We start from the raw sequence: 24,730 nt of genomic DNA on the forward strand, positions 1-24,730 counted from the left end.
TCTAGTGAAATGCGTTAAAAAGAGAGACAAGATGAATATAAATACAGAGAAATAATTCAACGATAAGACTGACCAATGCTTTTTGTACAGGAGATGTAAATGCCTCATCTGAAAAGAAATATAATGAGCCAGAAAATAAAACTCGAGCATTATTGCGAGCCTGAAGTGCTGCCATCAGAAGTGTATTTTTACCGACCGCATGAGGATACTGAAACAGAAAAATACACATAAACACGTATTTTTTTAATAAATTGATATAAAAGGTGTACTTCTGAAAAGTCCATTTTGAAATTACTGCCTACTGTCACAATGAAGCAGGATTGTATAAATGCCATGTTTTAATACGACATAACACCCGGCTGTTGGCCATTTAGTTGGCACCAGGTAAGTGACCATTGTGGTAGTGAGCGATTCACAATGAGTACTACAATGGAAAATTCTGCCTATCGTGAGGTTTGCACGGTAAATTTCTTTTATCAAACAACAGTGCTGCTGAAATTCACAAAGCTGCTTTGTGAAGTTTACAGAGCTATACATTGTTAGTGATAATAAAGTTAGTTTATGGTGCTGTTTGTTTATGAAAGGATGAACAAATATTAAAGACGACAAGCAAAAAGGTCATCCAAGAGTACTGAAGTAATGAAAGAAATAGATGTAAAAGTGTGTAACAATTGGAGATTTACAGTTTTAAAATTAAATAGTCTTAAATTTTGCCTTATTTCACGCTCAGTAATTTACAAATTTGTGGCAGCAGAATAATTTTACAGAAGTTTGTATGCAAGATGGGTGGTGGGAACAGAAATGTACAAGTAGAAATGTTTGGCTTCAGCTCAAAATTTTTTTTAGTTTTGAAAACGAGGAGAATGGGTTGTTTGATCACATCATCACAGGGGATGAAATCTGGATTCCTAAATAAATGCCAAGTCACTACAAGTCGATGCAATAGCAACATGCATCACCTCGGAAAGCAATCAAGTTAAGATCATGACCACTGTTTTATGAAGTAAAATGTTGCCGAAACTTAGATGCGACATATACAACAAGGCATTTGTAATCTGATCATTGATCCAATTAATTGGTAAATAAAACAGATGGTAAAGTAAAAAAAACTTATTTTGTATTGTTATAACAATATGATTCATTTGAGTAAATCCTAAATGGAGTTAATAACGGAATATATTAATATAATTCTTATGTTTTTAAACTACCCGATGGCAGTTTTACTAAATGTTGCAGGTCCATACATACTTATTGTCCACAAAATCATTTACACATTACTAAAGAAGAAGCGACTCAAGTTATCAGCAATAAACTTTCAGCTACATGGAGGATCTAAAGCAAATAAAAACTCTCAACAACACTCTAGTTATTAAATCTACTACTTAAGATGTTACTTTACTTGTAGATAGTTGGTACCTAAAATTACAAATATTGTAAGCAAATGATTGAAATGGATAAACAGTTCGAACTGAAGACAGACAAATCCATCCATGAACTTGACCATTCCCAATCTACTAAATAACGTCAAAGTTCAGGATAAGCTTAAACTTATTCTAGATAATATTACACCGGTTCGTATTGTCAAAGTGGATCAAGTGAATCATGAGAAATGGAGACCGACCAAAACTATATTCAGTATTCCTCAGAATCTCAAATCAGTTCTCTTGAATAAAAACAAAATAATTGATAATTTTATTATTAGAAAGGATGAGTGCTACAAACAAGCACAATATTTTACAGAGGTCAACATGGAATTGAATTCACAGATTAGTAATGGGAAAAAATTTGACTATGAAGTACATAAAACGTACAAACAATAACAAATAACAATAAAAATGCCATTACTAACTTCAGAAAAGTAAATCATCATTTATCAGTTCTCTATCAAAATGCAAAAAATAAACCGTACTACATTAACTGATTTTCCTCAAGCTATATTATCTACTCTTATCAAATATGATATTATTATCAGAGAAACATGGCTGAATGATTTTATTTTTTCAAATGAGTACAACTGATAATTATGCTATCTATAGATACAATTGGAGCTCTTTGACAAGTACCTATTCAAGGAAAGGTAAAGTACTTATCATGGTATTCAAAAAAAATTTGTAGCTCTCTTATTACTTCATTTATATCTAATGTCTAACAAATATTCATACTAATTGAAGTGTAATTTGGTAAGCGCATCTTTGACTCTGTTTCCCTCCTGTCTAAAATTGAAGTTATTTAAAGCCAGCCATCTTCTTCTAGGAGCGAGTGAAATTACGAATAGGTATAATGATGCATTCTTTGCACATCTTTGGAGAAATCTTCCTCATATTCTGTGAACTAAAAACAACATCATGACTTTCAAATTTGAAAAGGAATTATTAATATGGAATGGGATACACCTTATTGCACTAGCCAATTGCTCATCCACCATTACACTGTAAAGTGAGTTTTACTCATTATTTAGCGGTGCAAGATATTGGATATGTCTCTTACAGCCTCTCCGATACAAATGGCAACCTCACCTTCACGAGTTGTAACTGAGGTGTGCTGATGAAGAGTAGGGTCTACAGCATAGAATGGAGAAGGCAACAAGAAACCGATCCATTAAAGATTCAGAAAGGATAACCCTAGTTGCAGATATTGCAAAACCAAGATGGTTATTCTTCTAAGAAGAAATTTATGTTCAAAGTTAAAATATCTTTACAATATAGCTAGAAAATTGAAGAACATAAAGACCTGGTTCATGTGAAGTTAGATGGAGAGAAGGTGAGTGAAAGGGAACTAGAGATGTAATAAGTTATATGACAGTTTTTATGGAGAGAATGACAGATTTAAATAAAGTTTTGTACATATTTTTCATTGACTGGGAGAAAGTCTTTGATCGGGTTAAATGGGTTAAACTGATGAAAATATTAAAGGAATTATAATCGAATTGGAGAGATAGAAGATTTATTAAGGAGTTATATGCAGGACAAAGGGTACTGGTTCCAACAGAAGAAGAAACAGAAGCACTGAAGATGGGAAGAGGAGTTATGCAGAGATGCTGCACGTCTTAAAATCTTTTTTAACATTTATGCAGACTGACTAATTGAAGAAGGTTTCGTAGACTAGGGTAAATATGTGACAGTAGGAGGAGGAAAGTTAAACACAATTAAATATACAGATGACCAATTAGTAATGCTGCAACTGAAGACAAGCTATACCAAATGATGGATAGAATAAGCAAGGTAGGAGAAAAACACAGAATGAAAATAAATGTTGATAAATTCAAAATAATGAGGATATCGAGGGAATACGATGCAAGAAAGATTACCATCGAGGAGAAATAATTGGAACAGGTAGGTTAAATAGGTTTAAATAACTTCGCAGCAGAATATAGTCTGTTGGAAATTGCACAGAGGAAATTAAAAGTGGAATTGCAAAAGGGTAAAACGGCTTTCAGTAACAGTAAGAAATCTGCTTACAACAAAAAGTATAACTATTGATTTTAGAAAGAAAGTTGCAACATGTTTTGTTTGGAGTATGGTATTATGTGGTACAGAAACATGCACAATAAAGAAAAAAGGAAATTAATTAAGGCTGTGAAGGAGGAAAATGTTAGATATTAATTGGCAAGAGAGTAACTATTGATCAGGTCTTGACTAATATTTTGAGAGGAGTATGATTAAGACTATATAAAGAAGAAGATTTAATTGGATAGGCCACATACTAATACATGACTTATTCAAAAGTAATAATTGAAAGAAAGATTGAGGGTGTGAGGGAAGAGAAAGAAGGAGAATAGGAATATCAGATGATTTGAAAGGGAGACACAGATACTATAATATAAAATAAAAAGCTCAGGATAGACGCTCATGGAGAATGCAGTTTCTTGATGCTGTCAGTATGTCACAATAGACACTTCCATTGAGAGAGAGAGACATTATTTAGATTCCTGCATCGATTATTTTAATGACTTTAAGAATGCTGATTTTGTTAATACTAACAATTTCTTGGTTTGTTTGATTGTTTAAAGTTATTAAATGGACTAGATGTAGATGAAATTATAATTATTTTATACAATCAATTGCATGAGGCCATCGAATATTACATGCCAATCAAGCAAGCTTGTGCCAACAAGTTCTTATTCTAGATGGTTATTCTTTTCAATGGAGAGAGAAGAAAAGGCTCATGGAATATATTAATCCCTTTCTTTAAAAAATAAATACAGTTTATTTTCTAATCTTAGATCTAGCTATAAAGTCTTAACTTGTCAATGTTATAATAATTTTAAGAAAAACACCAAATTTGATATACTAATAGATATCAAAACCTTCTAGAACAATAAGAATTCTACAAGGAAAAATAATGAGGTTCGATCAGTTGTCCGCTTCAATGAAAAGTTTTCATATGATGGGTATCAAATATACTGTTTTTTTTCTGTGTATTCTCTTTTGTTAATGCTAATAAAATATCTGGTTATAAAATACCCATCGACAGGAACTCCAACTGTCAGAAGCAACATACAGGTTGATATTTAAGTATGGAAACAGATTTATGGTGGATATCTGAGAGATATTTGGAGGCAGAAAAATGGGGTTCTACAGGAGTTAAAAAAAATCTGCATTATAGTAGGTTTTTAATTTTTGCTCACCATCTTGAATCAAACAATTTTTTTAAACAGGAAGTCGGATATATGACACGCAATTTCAATTAAAAATTTTTACAAGAAAAACAATGGTGAAATCCATTTTATTGTTAATGCCTTCATTATTGAGACATAAACAATCAAAGTTGCAATGATGGAAAATCATGTTAACAGTAAAATGAAGTAAAATGTGCTGCGTGAACAATTTTATTGCATTTTACATTCATAATGCATACAATAATGAACTTTAAAAAGCGCTACAATATTGATAATAAACAAAAACTAATAATTAACAAACAACAAATTAAACAGCTATATTATCTGATATTATTTTTTAAATAAAAATTAACTTCTAACGTTAATATCTGCTGATATTTGTTATTTATTATAAATGAAACAAATCAGCTGGAAATACTTACTTAAAAAATGTATTACAAATTTAGTTGAGTAAATCAGCTGTTAAGTCACAATACAGTTTGTATTATATTGAAAAAATGCAACTTATTAACTCTTCATTTCACCTTTTTACTTCATCATAATTGCAACGGTAACATTTGATAACGCTAGTAAAAATTTGAAGCCGTTCAAATTTGCTTTTTGGTGAAATTTATTATTAGTTTTTTTGTACATTTATTTAGTTTTATTAAATATTAAAATAACATTGCCTTCTTTAAATGAAACCAAAAGAATAACTCTGGTGATGATGTACAGGTATGGTAACAGAGTTCGGCCTTTACAAGAGGTATGCAATTTATTTAATGATAGATTTCCAAACAGAGACCAATACGTAAATCAACTGTGATTAAGACAACACAATGATTTGAAGAAATCGGTATACCAAGAACTTTTACAACTGGTGCAGTCATTAGATGTATTTCAGAGCTTTGTTGAAAACCCTCATTCATCGATTCGAAAAGCCGTTGTCAAACATCACATCAATTATTTTTCAGTCCAAAAAATTCTCAAAACAGATAAATTTCACCCTTATAAGGAACACCTGAAGTAAGAACTTTTGAAAGATGATTTTGACCGCCGAGTTGACGATTATGATATTATAATACCAAAATTAGATGTAAAAGCAAATTTTTCTAATTTAATAATATTTTCTGATGAAGCGACATTTATGTTAAATGGCCATGCAATTAAGTAAAACTGATAATATTGGAGCGATAATAATTCCACATGCATGTTGGAAGCTCATACACAGTACCCTCATTTGAGCATTTGGGTAGGAATTGTTCGGTCATTGTATTGTAGGGCCTTTTATTTTAGCTGGCAATCTTACAGGATATACTTACTGCAACTTGTTAGTCAACAAAATTTTACCAGATATCTGGGAAAATATCAGATAAGAATTAAATAACATATAATTTCAGCAAGATTATCTAGATTATCAAGATTATTCAGCAAGATTATCCTCAGTATTATCTAAGGACACGGCAAATTTTAAATGAACAATTTCCTATGATAGATCATAGAGGAGCCATAGAATGGCCTGCCAGGTTCCCAGACCTGTCTCCTCTGGATTACTTTTTTGGGGGTACCTGAAACATAATGTTTATAAAACAAAACCTGCAGACATTGATGATATGAAAAAAAGAATAATTGATGAATCTGCTCATTTACCACCAGACATGATACAATAAGTTATGAATGGATATTACTTCAGATTAGCACACTGCCAAGCTTAGAGGGGAAGCATTTTGAACATTTATTGAAGAATGATATGCTTTCAAAATTTATTTCATTAGTAATTTACAATCGTAAACATTTATTTAAAATTTTAAAATAAATATTGTAATAACTAAAGTAAATAATATATCAGTTGATATTGCTGTTTAATTTGTTCTTCTGTTGTTAATTATTATCATCAATAATATAAGACTTATCTAAAGTTTGTTACTGCATACATTATGAACGTAAAATACAATAAAATTGTTCATGTGGTGCGTTTTACTGTTAACACGATTTTTCAGTCATTGTAACTTTGAATGCTTGTAACTTGATAAGGAAGGCATTAATAGAAAAACGGGTTTCACTACTGTCAAATTTTAAATCATGAGTCATATATCCACCTTCCTATTTAAAAAATTAAGTTTGATTCAATATGGTGGACAAAAATTCAAACTCCACCATAATGCAGGTTTTTTTTCAACAACATAAAACCCCATTTTTTTCTTTCTGCCTCCAAATACCTCTCAGATGTACAGGATAATGCTGTTTCCATACTTAAATATCAACCACTAAGTACACAATATGAAGTATTTTCAAAACTTCTTGAATTAAAATCAAATAAAATACCTGGTCCAGATCAAATACCATCAATTATAATAAAAAAAATCACTCCTTTACTCTTTCCATTCCATTAACCTCCATATTCAATTTTTTGTCCTACATAAGAATTACTGCATGAAAATAATCAAAGACAAAACGAAAGTAATGAAATATAGTAGAAATAATATAAATGGACCACTGAATATAGAAATCAGATGTGGACACCACATGACTTACTTGTATGCCTATTAAATTACATTTACACATTTTTTCTGCACTTTATTTAAACTTATTTCATTTGAAAATGAGATACAATCCTCCAATTCTTTAATAAAGTGGACAATTACACAGTTGCTGAAATATTAGATTTTATTAACATCAAACATTTATACAATTATTAATTCAACAATTTTACATGAAATATCAGGATAGAGTAAAAATTCCTTTATTACTTGTATTATTAGATCAGTATTATTCGTATCTTCGTGAGTTGCTGATTAGCAAAAGTTTCAGATTTCTGATGTGTCATGTAAATAAAAGATAATAATAATTAAACTATTCTGTTTAGTGAACTCCTGTATACTGGTAACAAATGTTAATTTCAACCGTACAGTGGAAAATGTTCCGTTTTTATTTTTGAATTATTTGTTGAATCAAAAATGAAAAGAAACAATCATACAGGAAAAAGAAAGATGAAGAAATATAGCTCTAAAAAACCACGAGATTAAAAAAATTAAGAAATGATAAATATAAAGAGGAAGAAAATGTTAAAACCAAGGAAGGAATAAAATCATTAAGAGAAGATGATAAATATGAGGGTAAATCAAATATAAACAGGATTTTTGTTCCTGAGCATCTATAGTTGGTAGCTGGGCCTGTGCTTCTAGTAGGCTAGAGTGGGGGTCATTAGGAGTCAGGAGAGCTGGCCATTCCACACTCCCAACCAATTTGTCAGTAACGTTCACGATGTTGGAGCAACAGGTACAGCCCTCCACTGCGCAACACATAATTGTAAAATTTCTTGCTCGTGCAGGAGTTCAAGCGATGGAAATTTTCCAGAGTTTGACTGCACAGTTCGGGGACCAAACATTGTCATGGACTCGTGTAAAATCAGGAACACGATCGCCGTCCTTGAATCAGCGGTACAGATGAAAACATTCACACGGTTCAAGACATTCTTGAAAATGATCGATGGGCAACAGTATCCAAAATTGCAGAATGGGTTGGAATAAGTTATAGGAGCTGTCAAGTGGTCATCAAGAACGACCTGCAGTTTTGAAAAGTGTATGCCAGTTGGATCCCTCACCTTTTGAGCGCAGATCAGAAGTTGAGACTTTGGAGCTGTCAGAGTCTTACTGCAAGGTTTGCAAAAGAAGGTGATGCATTTTTGAGTCAGACTTACTACTACAAACATGGGTCCACCACTACACTCCTCAGTTAAGACAAGCCAGTATAGAGTGGTGGAGGAAAAGGGAGGCAGCCCTAGTGAAAGCAAAGGGACTCGACTGTCAGCTGACAAGGTTCTTTCAACCGTTTTTTTGAGTGGTGAGGGGCATTTTGCTCATAGATATTTTGCATGAGCAACGCAAAATCAATGTTATTTACTATTCCAAGCTGCTGAATGAGGTGAGGGCTGCATATTGCCGCAAAATACAAGACCAACTGATTCAAGAGGCCATCCTCCTCCACAACACCAGGCTTAATACTGCAGCTCCAACGGTCTCAAAACTAAAACAAATGCACTAGACTCAATTTGATTATCCTCCCTACAGTCCGGACCTATGCCCTTGCATTTTCATTTGTTTGGGCAGCTTAAAGAACCTCTTGTAGGGCAACAATTTGAAGATGAGAGCGTGGAGGGATTTGTGCGCAATTGGCTCCTGATGCAACTAGCTTCATTCTACAATGCTGTGATAAAAAAACCTTCCTTTTTGCTGGGAAAAATGTATTTCTAAAGCAGGAAACTATAGAAAAATAAATTATATTTTCCTTTTATTTTTCAATAAATAAATTTTTTTATAAATAAAATCCCATTTATATTTGATTTACCCTTGTATAAAGAGGAAGAAAATGTTAAGACCAAGGAAAGAATAAAAAGATTAAGAAAGGATGATGAATATAAAGGCAGAACAAATTTGAAAACTAGAGAATGTGTACACAATCAGAAAAATTATGTCAAACCAAAGAGCAATTAAATGATTGGCAACAAACGAAATGATTATCAACTCTGACTTAGGGAGATTATTGTCCAACAATGTCGGAGGAGTAATGAACTAAAAGATAAGAATTTTTTGCAATTTATTAAAGATTGGGCATGTATGCCTCAGTGTAATGTTGTTCTTGTGAGGGTCTATTTTCAGTCACTCTGTAGTTAACTTTAATGTAGATAAAATTTAACAAAAATTCCAGAATAATTAAATAAAATTAAACTAGAAAATCCAAAAATAATATGATTCTAAATTACAATTTTCAATTAATATTAAACAATCAGATGTTTCACCAAATTTATTACGTATTACACATATGTAATAATGCCTATTAAATTACATATAAGCATTTTTAAAACTACATAAAATTTTATTTCACTAATAATTCTAATTTTTTTTTCATATTTTTTTTTTATTGTTATTACTGAATAATTAGATATCGTAAATTTTTTTTTATAATCACACGTTAATAATTATTTATAAATCAATATATTTAAATTAAAAAAAAAGTTGAAAATAAGTTAATTAAAGTAAGTTGATTCAAACTGATGAGCCTTCTTGTAAGAGCCAAATATTTCATTAATTAAAATTTTATTTGGCTATAACTGTGGAACCAGTGAAAATAAGTACCACTAATGTTATATTGCTGAAAAGCTCTCATGAGGGCTTATTACTGCAGTTAAGTCCAGAATCCAAATTTTTGGAGATTTTGGGCTTTTTTGGACACTTATGATTCAGTCAATTGCAATCAGAAGGGGAAATGCACAACTAGATGTCACAAGAGTCCTAAATCCAAAATTTCAACATCCTACGGCTAATCGTTTTTGAGTTATGCAAAATATATACCTACATACATAAAGACATACTATCGCCAAATTGCTTCGATGAAACATGGCACTTAATAACCTTGTAGTAGCCCTGAGGAAGGGCTGCTGTTGTCGTCAATTGGCTTCGACGACTCGTTATAACTAATAACCTTGTGGTAGCGCTGAAAAGGGCCGTTTTTGTGGTCGATCAGCTTTGATGGCTCGTTGTAATTTATAACCTTAAGTTAGCCCTGAAAAGGGTCATTTTTTGCGTTAGCTCTGAGAAGAGCTGTTGGGTCTGAAAGCTGGTCTCTAGCAAAGTTGGCTTGGCTGTAGTTGGGGAGTCGCAGCTCATTCATTGAAATCAGCTTCTCCTCAGCGGCAGTTGGGTCCCCACTACAGCGTGGCAGTGGTGAGCCCCAGAACCCCGCAGTATCCGGTCAGCATCAGTCATCTTTCACCGGCACAGCCAAGGTGGTTCTCCCTGAGCAATCCCACACTGGGCCGGCTCCTGCTGCTGAGTCTGCCAGCCAAGGTGAATAAAGCCCAGTGAGCCAGAGCAAGAAGGTAGCACCATGTCCAGTGGCTCCCTCATTGGGCCGGCCAGGCCTGCTGCTCCGGTGAGGATGTTGGCATCCGCCAGGAGGTCCCACGCTGGAACTTCTTCTGTCTTTTTCCATCTTCTTCTTCTTCTTTTCGGTCTTCTCCAGGTGGTGGTCGATCATGAATTAAAAATACTCATGCTCAGGCTCATATACGAGCCTGAGAGTGGTGGTGCCACAGCACCGCTATGGTGGGAGAACTGTGCGGCAGGAGTGATGCTTGTACCAGAGCATACGTATACTGTGCTCCAGCTGACATCTGAGCTGCTACTGTTGTCAACCTCTGATATTAAATTAGGCATATATGTGATAACAGTATGTACAGACATCATGCCGAGACTAGTCCAAATATATTCAGGGATGGTCAAAATAGATATTTCTGTTGAAATTTTAAAACCAAAATTATTTGCTATCACAATACTTCCTTTACTTTGTAAGATTATGATTATGGAAGTAGAAGAATTTTGTTATTTGGAAAGTAGAATTACTAAAGATGGACGAAGTAGGAGCGATATAAAATGCCAAATAGCACAAGCGAAACGAGCCTTCAGTAAGAAATATAATTTTTTTACATCAAAAATTAATTTAAATTTCAGGAAAAGATTTTTGAAAGTATATGTCTGGAGTGTCGCTTTATATGGAAGTGAAACTTGGACAATCAGAGTATTTGAGAAGAAAAGATTAGAAGCTTTTGAAATGCGGTGCTATAGGAGAATGTTAAAAATCAGATGGGTGGAAAAGTGACAAACGAAGAGCTATTGCGGCAAATAGATGAAGAAAGAAGCACTTGGAAAAATATAGTTCAAAGAAGAGAAGACTTATAGGCCACATCTAAAGGTATCCTGGCATAGTCGCTTTAATATTGGAAGGACAGGTAGAAGGGAAATATTTTGCAGGCAGGCAATGTTTGGAATATGGAAAACAAATTGTTAGTGATGTAGGATGTAAGGGGTATATTGACATGAAATGACTGGCACTAGATAGGGAATCTTGGAGAGCTGCATCAAACCAGTCAAATGACAACAAAAAAATTCAATTTTTCATTAAAAAAAAAATTTTTCAAAATAAATGGAAAGTTTGTTTTATCACATTGATATATAAATCAAGTGATAAGCCAAAGTTATAAATTACAGACCAATCTCAATTTGGTACACTCTTTCTAATTTTGCAGTATGATTTTTACGGTATGATATCATAACTAAACTATATGAACCGATTAAGAATAATATCACTCCACGTGTCAGTACGGTTTCGGAAGAAATCTACCGTTACTAATCTGAGAATATATATTCAATATATATAATACAATATATAATTGTGGTCATGTAGACGCCATATATGCTGCTTTCAGTAAAGCCTTTGACAAAGTCAACCACAATAGTCTTTTATTGATATTATAAAAATTTGGAGTGTTTGGTAACCTACTGGAGTGGATTTCTAGTTATTTAGAAATAGTACTTGATACGTGAAAGTTAAAGGTTTTTATTGTATATCCTTTACTGTTTCATCAAGTATCCAGCAAGCATATCACATCGATCCGCTGCTGTTTAATATCTTCATTAACAATATGCATGAAGTTTGTACTTTTTGCTCGTATACTATTATATACAGATGATAATTAAATTGTCTATGCAAATTAAATCTTTTGAGCATTGCTGCGAGTTAATGTGACAAAATATATTGATGGTGTAGTCTCAATCTTATGTCTCTTAATATAAATAAATGTTACCCCATTACATATACAAGAAACAGATTTCCTCTTCAATACAATTATAATGTAAATGAAGCGATATTAGTTGCTCAAGATAATCTTTGTAATTTAGGTATCAATCTGGGTTGTAAATTTTGTTTTAAAGAGCACCCTTGGCTTTGTTATGAGGTGTTCTAGGAGTTTTATCCATCTTAGTACCATCAAACATTTACATACCAGATAAGGTAAACTAAGATAAGGTAAACTTATCTTAGAATATGACTCGGTATTATGGAATTCTTACTATAATCCTAATATTATGATAATTGAAAGGATTCAGCATCATTTCTTAAGATATTATACAAGGTCTGTTCAGAAAATAACTGAAGTTTATTTTTTTAATGTTTATTATTAATTTTACTGATTATTGGATCTTGTCCTCTTCAAAGTACTCACCTCCCCTATTCACACACTTTTCCCAGTGTTGGTTCCACTTCGCAAAGCAGTTTTGGATAGGTTTATTTGAAATAGCCTTTAAGGTCAGTGACAAATTTTCTTTAATATCATCAACAGTCTCAAAATGCTGTCCTTTCATCACTAATTTTAATTTCAGAAAAATTTCTAGGTTTGGTGAGTAAGACAGTCATCTGATTTTTGGGACAAATTGATGAATTGACAAACCTAAGTCAATACAAGGTACTAAATTTATTAATGCTTTAGTTTTGAAGGATTTTAAAAGAAATTTAAACTACCTACTTATAGTAAAAAAAAAAATATATATATATATATATTTTATTTTACACTAAATTTTCATCTAGCTGAAATCACACTGTAAAAAATAAATTTTGAAGATAAGTGCATTACCTCTTTAATTGGTTGATCCGGTATGTATGAGTAAGCTGTACTATCTGCTGTTAACAACTGTAATACGAGTGGATTATCAATATCTGCTAACAGGCCAGTACCTTGATATAATAATGGAGGCACATCTTTGGAGCCCACAATAACTGGAGCATCTATTAAATTCTTTGGATCTGCTACAATTAATGTATGCTATGGAACAACAAAAAAAAAGAAAGAAATCACACAGTATTAATATATAAAAAAATTTACCAAAAAATAAAAAACTATAACATGAAGTGGATTTTAAAAATAACTAATTCAAACAGCCAGCATAATTTATCAACATTACCATGATAAATGATTCATGACTATCAATAAATCAAATATGAAGTCAATCAGTATGTAACTACAGTTAAAAAAACATTCGAATAAAGATTATGATACTTCCAAAATCATATCTAGCAACCCTGTCGCCAATTAATTAAAAACAATCAATCGACAATTATTTAAATATAAAAGATTCAATAAAGGCATATCCTATGGCAAGGTGTACCTTTAAAAACTAAGACTCAATTTTTTGCTTTAAAAGAATGTAAATTTAAATTTTAATCCTGAATGATCAAGTTCATATTGTAAACATTACATGAATTATACAAATTTTTAGGAGATTGAACAGTTTAAAAGTAGCCTCTTGAGTCCAAATGTTACAATCTATGAGGCACAATCACTCTGGTTCTGGAATCTTGATCGATGAACTCATTCAAGGAAATAGATGACCCGAGTGCAAATTGTAATGTAAGCATCAGTTCACATTAAAAGTTATAATATTTGCTCGATTAGTCAATCAACTGTCAGAAAACAAGTGCTTTGTGATTCAAAGATGACCTACCAAAAATTGTCAAGAACTTGAACTTCCCATGTGAAGGGAACTCTAATAACATTACGTGATCAAAGGAAATGGATTTTTAGAAGAAGTGCAACTTTTGATGAGAACTGAATGCATTGTTGAATGAAATCTAACTGCAAAGTTCAGATATAGAAGCATCCCAGCTCTGGATTCAAGACTGGCCGGTAAAAAATCAGCTAGCGCTAATGATTTTCTGGATGATGAAGGTCTAATTTATCAACATCCAGTAATGTGAGATATACTTGAAAATAAGTAAAAGCTGTGAAAATGGAAAAAAGATAACTACTTTTACTAGATAATGCTCAATCATGCACTACACAACCAACAATTGAACTCATAGAATAATTAGATTGGGAAGTTCCATAACATCTACGTATTATAATCCAGACTTCTTTGTTCGGGCCCCTCAAGAAGTTATTACGTTTAGAAAAGTTTCACATTAATGAAAAAGTAGAATCGAATGTACAAAACAGATTTACTATAAAGGCAGAATGTTTTGCTGATAATAGTACAGTAGAAAAAGTATATAACAGTAGCAGAATATGTTGCAAAACAAGTAAGTTGAAATTTAAATGACATTGTGGTGTTTTAAACTTATTGAATGAGCCCCACAAAGTAGTTACGTTTATGCTTTTGATATGTTTTGCTCAACGAATGTGAACATAATTTAAAATTATATCTCTACACATCAGAATTCTACAATACACTGTCATCATAAAATAACAGTGGAAGTTTCAGTGAATCAGACCAAGCCATTAGGAACATTTTAAGAAATTATGTTGGCAGCATTCAAATCCTCCACCTGAAAATTTGTGTAACTATTTAAACTACTAACATCAGTTTCTGTAATGTTGCTGAGGTGTGTTTGTTTTCTGTTTAACAAAAAGCTTAGTATGAGGAGCGACTATATGACAACAATGTATAATGCCGGTCAATCGATTAAAAGAAACAGGATTTGTTCTCAAACAGTAATTTCCTGAAAGGCTACTGGATTAAGAAGAAAGTGTTAGTGTTAAGAAGAAAGAACAAATTAAATGATCTGTAACCACAAGTTCCAATAACTCAACACTTGTTGAAGCCTTAAAATACAAATCCCAAAAATAATCGTTCATAATATTCTATTTAAAATAATACATTTGTAAGCATATAGAATTCAGCTACCAGATGAAATAACATCATGTAACATAGAAAAATGTTTCCAGTTGGCTGTTGAATTTATAAACAAAATTAATAAACACAAATCAATTCTAAACGATTAACTTTTACACTGAAGCTATTTTTTCCCTTAAAAGACTTGTTAGTAAGGTTCTCAAAACTGACATGCATTTTTAAGAAACTATGCAGCACAACAGTTAATGTTTAGAGTGGTTTAATGAAAAACTGGATAATCAAGCCTTTTTTTCTTGAAAAGATTATTAACAGAATTATCTATCTTGATAAGTTAAATAACTGTTGCTTTCTTATAAACACAATGAATTCAAAAAAGTATATAAAGTTTATTTCTAGCGAAACGGTGCATTTCCCCAAACTTCAAAGCATCAGTTCGTCAGACTTCAAATAAAAAATTTGCAGACAGATGTACAAGTTGAAAAGGCCCAATACCTTCACCACCAAGAAATCAAAACCTAGCCTTTTGTGACTTTTTCTTGCGGGGATACATAAAAAAATACTGTTTACTTGCAAAGATTGTGTCCAGAATCATCCAAAGGAAATTTATTTTTTAAATTATTACTTCTGTAACCGTAAAAGATGTTACATCATGTACAGGTAGAAAATGAATATTGATTGGACATTTTCTGAGCTACATTTTAAATATCATATTGACATTTATTGATTAGATAAGAAAGCTTTAACAAGGAAAATTTGAAAAATAAAACTATATTAACTTTCAGTACTTTTATATTTAACTTATTTAACTCATAACTTAAACCCAACCATTCTTTTACGATGACTCAGTACATTGACTTCAAATTGTTACTTCAATAACCGCTTACAAAATGATCTTTCACATTAAATCACTACTTTTGACAAGACTGAAAATAGCAACAAACACTATCACTATATTTAAAAAAATGAAGAAAAATCTGTTAACTACCAATAAGTAGACACATTTATTATACCTTCCCGTTATCACTGATATCATAATTAAGGTGATCAATAACCGATGCTCCTTCCTCATCTACTTCAAAACCACATTCAGAAGCCAATTCACGCAGTATATCACCAGACATTGAACTCCCAGCAACTAATACATTACCTGAAATCCAAACAAAAAATAATATCATATATGACAAATATTGTGTACAAGATTATTGTTTTTTTTTTTAAAGCATCTGGAGTCAAGAACTGAAGCTTAGCACAATAAACTTTACTGCAAACACGCATAATTGTTTTTAGCCTTTTTGAAAATCTTCCCTTTTACCCCAAATGGTGACAACAGACATTAAAGGAGAATTACACCTTTCTGAGGATATTATAATTGCTAAGAATATAGGAGGTTAACACAGTGATATAACCATAGAAAGTAAGGTTGGCATGCCATTAAACAGATAATAATAAAAATCTTAACACTATAATTTAAGTTTCACAAATGACATTGAAAAGATATTTATTTCTGAAATAACAATAATTACATATATTTATTTACCGGTCTCAACAAGATTTACATCCAGAAACAACCAAATCAACGATAAAGGTGCTACTATATGACATAGACATCAACAGAATGTTGTAACTTTTTAGAATATTTTTTTTCTTAACAAACAATTAATTAATTAGTTTACAGATACAGAGTAATATCACAATCAAATCATATAAACTCTTTGCATATGAATTTTTTCTAACTCGCAAGTGTTGTGAGGGAGGTAAAAAATAAATGACTACATAATTCTCCTATTAAAAGTTCAGAACGCTTCTTAATCAAAATTGATTAGAAGAGTTACATCCAGGAAGTTTGTGTTAATTTGTCTCTTCAAAATCCTGTAGTTATATCAGCAGACGCAGGAAAACAATTGAAGTAGATGATTCCTGCATCCAAAAATAGTGTGAATGGAATTAAGCGGTATTTATTGTTAACCCATTGACAAATTGCAATTGTCTGGCACAGTTACTAAGCTAGAGAAGTTGACATGGTGTTTGAACACAATAAGGACACTACCTGTAAGCATGTAATGATCTCCATACTGTACTTTGTGGAATGTTGAATACTGTAGAAATTCTTGGTGTGCTCGTAGGACTACGCAGTACTGCCAGTTCAGATTCATTTGTTTTCTTTGTCCTCTTACTTAAATGTAAACATCTCCCATCATCTTCTTTCTTCTGATTTGTTAATGAACCAGCTGATCTTAATTACTGTTAGAATTAATTTTATGAATTTACTTTTCTTTAAGATGTTTTTAACATCACTAAATCTTTATTGTTCTAGCCAGACATATTTAATACATTTTTAAAATACGAATAAATGTGAACTTAACATTATTATAAAACATAAATTATTATAACTCATTGTGATGTTAAATTAACGAAGTGTAAATATTGAAAGTAAATAAAGAAAGTAATTATTAATAATCGGTTATCCAGCATTACTTAATATATACAGTTTACACAACCAACAAATTTCTCCGCAGCTGAAACTGTTGTACACTGCCTGAAGAATATTTTCCCTTACATCATCATGTACTGGTTGATATTCAGATGAAACATAAGCGCCAGGAAAATAATTTTGAAGCATAAAGTGTTGCCAAGCCTAGTCTATCAAAGGTCAAAATCTATTGTACTAAAAACAGCTATTTTTAATTTTTACAAATTCATAATATTTTCCTGTTTTGTTTTTACTAATAAAAGTTGATTTTTTTGTTCTTCGTATACTTTATTATATCAATTTTCTCAGACTAAATTCTCTACAAGTTTTGATAATAAAACTGACACATTTATTAGTCATTTAACAAAGTTATTGTACTTAAAACCTTAAAAAAGGGGGTTTTCCTCCCTAAATTTTTCTGTTTTACATTGGGTATCATGAAAATTATGGAATCTACAGTTCTGGGACATGTTTTATTTGATTTTTCAAGCCAAAAGATATAAGAAACCATCAAGTTTACCCCTTTTTTGTAATGCCTTAAAAATTTCAGTATGACCTCATTTCACTGGGAGAACTGAAATCCAAGGGAAATCATTTAACTCGCTAACTAAAGTGTTTACAGACGTACATTTGTATGAACTTTTTTCCTTATTTCAAGCTCTGGAATCAGCTCTGCTCGATGCAGTTAAATAGATATTTGTCATTAATGACTGTCAATACATCATACCTTTTTGTGACAGTGCGTTTATTTTCTTTTTCACCTTGTAATTACAAACACAGTGGGATTGAAGTAGTACCTACTACACATAATTACAGTCCACTTTTTACTACAATCTTACATCTTGTTATTCAATAGATTTTGTAAGTTTTTTAGATTTCGTGAGTTCAATACATCAGAAAGATGCAAATACCGAGCATCGGATAACTTGTTATGCAAATCACGCAAGCAATATATTGCAAATCTTGAAAAGCTATATTGTGGTTTTAAGTTATAAACAGTATTGTATATCATTCTTATTGAATTACACTGTATTGAATCGTTATTGATTTTATTCTGAAAACTGCTGTAGCGTGTGTAATTGGTCAACTAGTCATCGAGTCGCCACCTTATTAGTGCTTGCCAGCAGAATATCAACAACATCATTTAATTGTGTTCAGCTAAGTCAACTTAATTACATTTTTATCTCTATGTTATTCCTTGTTACTCTCTAAACTCTCATTATTCCTAATAACAAGAATTACTTTCCTTGCACTGTATTCCTGTCAAATAGTCATGAACTACTTTAATTAACCTTAGAATTTAAGCACATTAACCTCTTCATAACTTTTAATCTGTAATTTGTAAAATTTTGTTTTAATCATTGGAAATAAGAACCATATTGAACAAAGACTTATAATAAATGATATTCTAACAAGAACAAGTACCTCTGTAAATGATCTCTGCGAAATCATCGAATACTCAATTACTGTATACAAAATATTATAGCTTGCCTAATATTCAAAAGGAATTTGACTCCAATCAGAATAATTTAGAATTGAATGAGGAAGATGATAAACACTCAAGCTATAGGGTACAGTTTGAAGATCTTTATGATAACGTAGCATCTAACTTAGAAACAGTCTTAGGAATAGAACAAATCAAACAAGAGCCTAACCGATCATTTATTGTATCAGATTAGGTAACCATTAACGAGATCTTACCTATTCACTTACCGACAATAAAAATACTGTATTTTAATGGCGATTATACGCAATGGTATCATTTTAAGATACATTCGAAAGCCTAATACTGAACGCGAATTCTTTAACTAACATCTAGAAATTTCATTATCACCTCGCTTCACTAGAAGAAGAAGCAAAACAATTTATTCAAAATATTCCGATAATGGACGCTAACTTTAATAATGCATACAAACTATTATGCAGTCTTTATACCGATAACACATAGCTAAATTTAACAACTTATGCGTTAACTATTTAAAATCTAACCATAAATTCAAAGAATGTAAATCAATTACAGCTTGTTTTAAATGCAATGCACATCATCATACTAATCTTCGCTTTAACGAAGCTCATGCCAAATGTAATTCAAATTCACAACCAAGTGCTGATGATAATAAGCAATCTAACCAATACCGATGCAAAATGAACTGTTATGCTAACAAACAGAAACAATGTGAAATATTGCTAGCAACTGCACTTGTAAAAGTGCAGGAAAGTTCTGGTAATTTTCAGGTATGTCGAGCAATCTTAGAAAATGGCTTGCAGGTAAATTTTGCTACCGAAAACTTATTACAATGTTTGAAACTGAGACACTCCAAAAACCCAGTTCCTATTATTACATCTTTTAACAACTGGACATCAAAATCTAAACATAGGATCTCTATAGAGATTGCATCCAGTCAGTCTAATTTTTCCATGCATATAAATTGTAACATATTACCAAAAATTACAACAGACTTCCCGTTCAGTAGTTCAGTAGTACATATAGATTATAAACATTGGAATATTCCTATCACCATTAAACTTGCTGATCCAAAATTTAACATCCCACAATGAATTTATGTTATTAGGGGTCAGGTCTCCTTAAAACTTTTACACATGGAACTGTTAACTCACGAAGGAACTTATCCAGTTTTACAAAAAAAACCAAGTTTGGGTGGATAATAAGTGGTGAATATAATATAAACACATACAACAAACCTTACAATCACGGTTTATTTATTCATCATGACACTTCATTGGATGAACAAGTCCAAAGATTCTCGCAGATCAAAGAAATTACCTTACCACCACGGCTAATGGTGGAAGAAAAACTTTGTGAATCATATTTTAGTGAAAATACAGCGCGAGATGTAAACGGATGTTTTATTGTAAGAATACTCTTTCGTCAAGATCAATCTTCTTTAGATGTCTAAATCGAGAGTGATGTCCAGGTTACAATTTCTCGAAGGGAAACTGAATCATAACGCTAAGCTACAACAAGATTAACATCATTTCCTGAAGGAATACAAAATGTTAGGTCATATCCAACTCGCCGAACTAGCTAAGGAAAATGAAACTATATATTACTTACCTCATCATGTGGTGTTTAAGAGAGCTAGCACTTCAACAAAAACACATATTATCTTTAACGCTTCTTGTAAATCAAGTAATAATATCACATTATTAAGTCGATACGACCCCACAATACAACAAGATCTGTGCTCGATTAAACTTTGATTTCTTACACATAAATTGCCTCTAATGCAGACAGATATACATAAGGATCCTCAGGATTATAATTTTCAGTGTATACTGTGGAGAGAAGATAGTGATAAGTCAGTTTGTGAATACAAACTAACTACAGTCACATATGGTACATCATCAATGCCATTTTTGGCAACAAGATGCCTACTGCAACTAATTGAAGAATACCATTGATCTCAAATGTATCTGAAATCCTTGAATGTGACTTTTATGTTGATGACTGCATTTCTGGCGCGGAAATCATAGATCAAGCCATAAAGCTGCAGTGTGATCTTCAGGAACTCTTAAATTCTGGTGGATCCCCAATTCGCAAGTTGTCAACAAACAACAAGGAACTCTTAAGATGCAATCCTATTGGAACTGAGAGAAACACCGCATTCACTGAGCATTAATGGCAGTGATACAGTTAAAACATTTGGATTACTGTGGCTACCAAATGGTGATCAACTTCGATTTGTCTGTGGAGTTGGCACTGAAAGCAAATATTTTCAACCAAGACTCACTAAAAGAAACGTTTTACTTATTATCGCATCAATCTTTGATCCTCTGGAACTAATAGCTCCAGTTGGCTATAATTTATAAAATATTTATACAATGGATTTGGCAAGAAAATCTTGGATGGATAATCCCTTGCCTTAACATTTAGAGCAATCATGAAAAAATATTCATCAACATCTATTTTCAGTGAATAAAATCAAAACTGACAGGCTAGTCTTGGCAAATAACAAATGTTATAACTTACAACTGCACAGATTTTCAGACACCTCTGAAAAGGCATATGGTGCTTGTTTATATATACGTTTCACAGATAGTGGCGGAAACATTACAGTCAAACTATTATGTGCAAAATCAAAGGTAGCTCCTCTGAAATGGATTTCACTTCTGTGGTTAGAACTGTATTAATTTTGCGATCGACATTAAAGGTTCTTAATGTCATAAACCTCACCTTTGTTCGAATCAAAGCAGTAATTTAATCAATCAAATCAAAGCCTTTGATTTAATCAGCAGTTATGGATAGATTCAAATATCATAGAAATTTATCATACAAATATATGATAAATATCATATTAGCTTGGTTAAATAAATGTCCTTCATAAAGGAAATTTTCATAGCAAATAGGATGAGTGAAATTCTGGAAAATATGTGTGTAGAGGACTAGAATCATGTACCCTCAGAATATAATTCAGTCGATTTGTTATCAAGAGGTCTTAAAGCTGAAGATATTATCAATAGTTCACTTTACTGGAATGACCCAGAATGGACAATCTTGTGCGAGTGACATTATGGAACAGTCAAGACATTTTTAAAAAATCAATTGCAAAATTGTCTAAATTGCCACTATCTAGAAATCTAATCATCTCAAACAAATCACCTATGAATCAAAACAAACAAGTGTTTATAATTTTGATTTGAACATGCTTGTTGTTATCAGCAACACATACTACCATGTAGTTTTCCTTTTATAATCATTTTATTGTATTATCTTAACCTTATTATTTTTATTTACATATTTGTTACCTTTACAAAGTTAATATTAATACCATCTTAGCATAATAAAAAAATTTAGAAAACTTTTCTTGGCGGCTGGCACATTGGAGATAGCACCATTGTCGTATTAATGGTGGGAGGCGTTCAGACATGTGAGTGGTCAGTCGCATATTAACTGTGATCCTGACTGCCAGCGCCACTCAATGCAGTTAAATAGATATTTGTCATTAATAATTGTCAATACATCATACGTTTTGGTAACAGTGTGTTTATTTTCTTTATAATCTCGTAATTACAAACCTGGCGGGATTGAAGCAGTACCTATTACACATAATTAACAATACAGTCCACTTTTTCTTGCAATCTTATATCTTGTTATTCAACATATTCAGTTATGGAACTGTATATAAAACAATATCCTCAACATATCAGTTCAATAAACGACTAGAAATAATTTTCTTTTTGAAATCCTGTACATAAATTATAGACATAACAGTAAGAATTAATCTATTAGTGAACTGTTAAGTTGTGAATAAAATTTAAAAGAATCTTTTGTTAAAAATACTTTGAATTTTACTAATAAAATATTTTATTAAAATTAGGTTGTAATTAAAAAATAACATTCTACGAGTCGGAGCGTGGAATGTTAGAAGCTTAAAAAAGGTTGGTAGGCTAGAAAATTTAAAAAGGGAAATGGATAGGGTGAATGTGGATATAGTAGGAATTAGTGAGGTTCGGTGGGAAGAGGAAGGCGACTTTTGGTCAGGTGATTTTAGAGTAATTAACTCAGCGTCAAATAATGGGGAGGCAGGAGTAGGTTTCGTGATGAACAAGAAGATAGGGAGGAGAGTGGAGTATTTCAAAACGCATAGCGATAGAATCATTGTAATAAGGATAAAATCAAAACCTAAACCGACAACGATTGTTAACGTCTATATGCCTACAAGCGCCCATGATGATGATGAGGTAGAGTGTGTATACGAAGAGATTAATGAATCAATTAAACACGTAAAAGGAGATGAAAATTTAATAATAGTTGGAGATTGGAATGCAAGCATTGGAAAAGGCAAGGAAGGAAATATAGTGGGTGAATACGGGCTGGGCAAAAGGAATGAAAGAGGGGACCGACTTATAGAGTTTTGCACGAAGTATAATTTAGTAATTGCCAACACCCAATTTAAAAATCATAATAGAAGAATATACACTTGGAAAAAGCCAGGCGATACTGCAAGGTATCAGATAGATTATATCATGGTTAAGCAAAGATTTAGAAATCAACTCGTTGACTGCAAAACTTACCCTGGAGCAGACTTTGATAGCGACCATAATGACATGTAGATTGGGGTTTAAAAACCTCAAGAAAAGGAGTCAGATGAATTGGTGGAATTTAGAGAAGCTTGAGGAAGAGGAGGTAAAGAAGATTTTTGAGGAGGACATCGCAAGAGGTCTGAGTAAAAAAGATAAGGTAGAAAATGTAGAAGAAGAATGGGAGAATGTTAAAAAGGAAATTCTTAAATCAGCAGAAGCAAACTTAGGCGGAATAAAGAGAACTGGTAGAAAACCTTGGGTTTCAGACGATATATTGCAGCTGATGGATGAACGTAGAAAATATAAGAATGCTAATGATGAAGAAAGTAAAAGGAACTATCGGCAATTAAGAAATGCTATAAATAGGAAGTGCAAACTGGCGAAAGAAGAGTGGATTAAAGAAAAGTGTTCAGAAGTGGAAAGAGAAATGAACATTGGTAAAATAGACGGAGCATACAGGAAAGTTAAGGAAAATTTTGGGGTACATAAATTAAAATCTAATAATGTGTTAAACAAAGATGGTACACCAATATATAATACGAAAGGTAAAGTCAATAGATGGGTGGAATATATTGAAGAGTTATACGGAGGAAATGAATTAGAAAATGGTTTTATAGAGGAAGAAGAGGAAGTTGAGGAGGATGAAATGGGAGAAACAATACTGAGATCTGAATTTAAGAGAGCATTAAAAGATTTAAATGGCAGAAAGGCTCCTGGAATAGACGGAATACCTGTAGAATTACTGCGCAGTGCAGGTGAGGAAGCGATTGATAGATTATACAAACTGGTGTGTAATATTTATGAAAAAGGGGAATTTCCGTCAGACTTCAAAAAAAGTGTTATAGTCATGATACCAAAGAAAGCAGGGGCAGATAAATGTGAAGAATACAGAACAATTAGTTTAACTAGTCATGCATCAAAAATCTTAACTAGAATTCTATACAGAAGAATTGAGAGGAGAGAGGAAGAAGTGTTAGGAGAAGACCAATTTGGTTTCAGGAAAAGTATAGGGACAAGGGAAGCAATTTTAGGCCTCAGATTAATAGTAGAAGGAAGATTAAAGAAAAACAAACCAACATACTTGGCGTTTATAGACCTAGAAAAGGCTTTCGATAACGTAGATTGGAATAAAATGTTCAGCATTTTAAAAAAATT

At 32.1% G+C, this 24,730-nt stretch overlaps 1 protein-coding gene across 1 annotated transcript in view; it reads right to left on the reverse strand.

Moving 5' to 3' along the window:
- The window catches only part of Ost48 (dolichyl-diphosphooligosaccharide--protein glycosyltransferase non-catalytic subunit Ost48), a 50,800-nt gene that overhangs the window by 12,528 nt on the left and 13,542 nt on the right, over nt 1-24,730 (reverse strand). Inside the window, exons 3-5 of the mRNA XM_075380844.1 lie at nt 16,071-16,207; nt 13,065-13,253; nt 74-208 (exon numbers count right to left, since the gene is read on the reverse strand). Coding sequence (XP_075236959.1) covers nt 74-208; nt 13,065-13,253; nt 16,071-16,207 — 461 coding nt within the window. The remainder of the gene's footprint in view (nt 1-73; nt 209-13,064; nt 13,254-16,070; nt 16,208-24,730) is intronic.

The sequence above is a fragment of the Lycorma delicatula genome, chromosome 13, assembly GCF_047948215.1.
Source record: "Lycorma delicatula isolate Av1 chromosome 13, ASM4794821v1, whole genome shotgun sequence".
NCBI classification, from domain to species: Eukaryota; Metazoa; Arthropoda; class Insecta; order Hemiptera; family Fulgoridae; genus Lycorma; species Lycorma delicatula.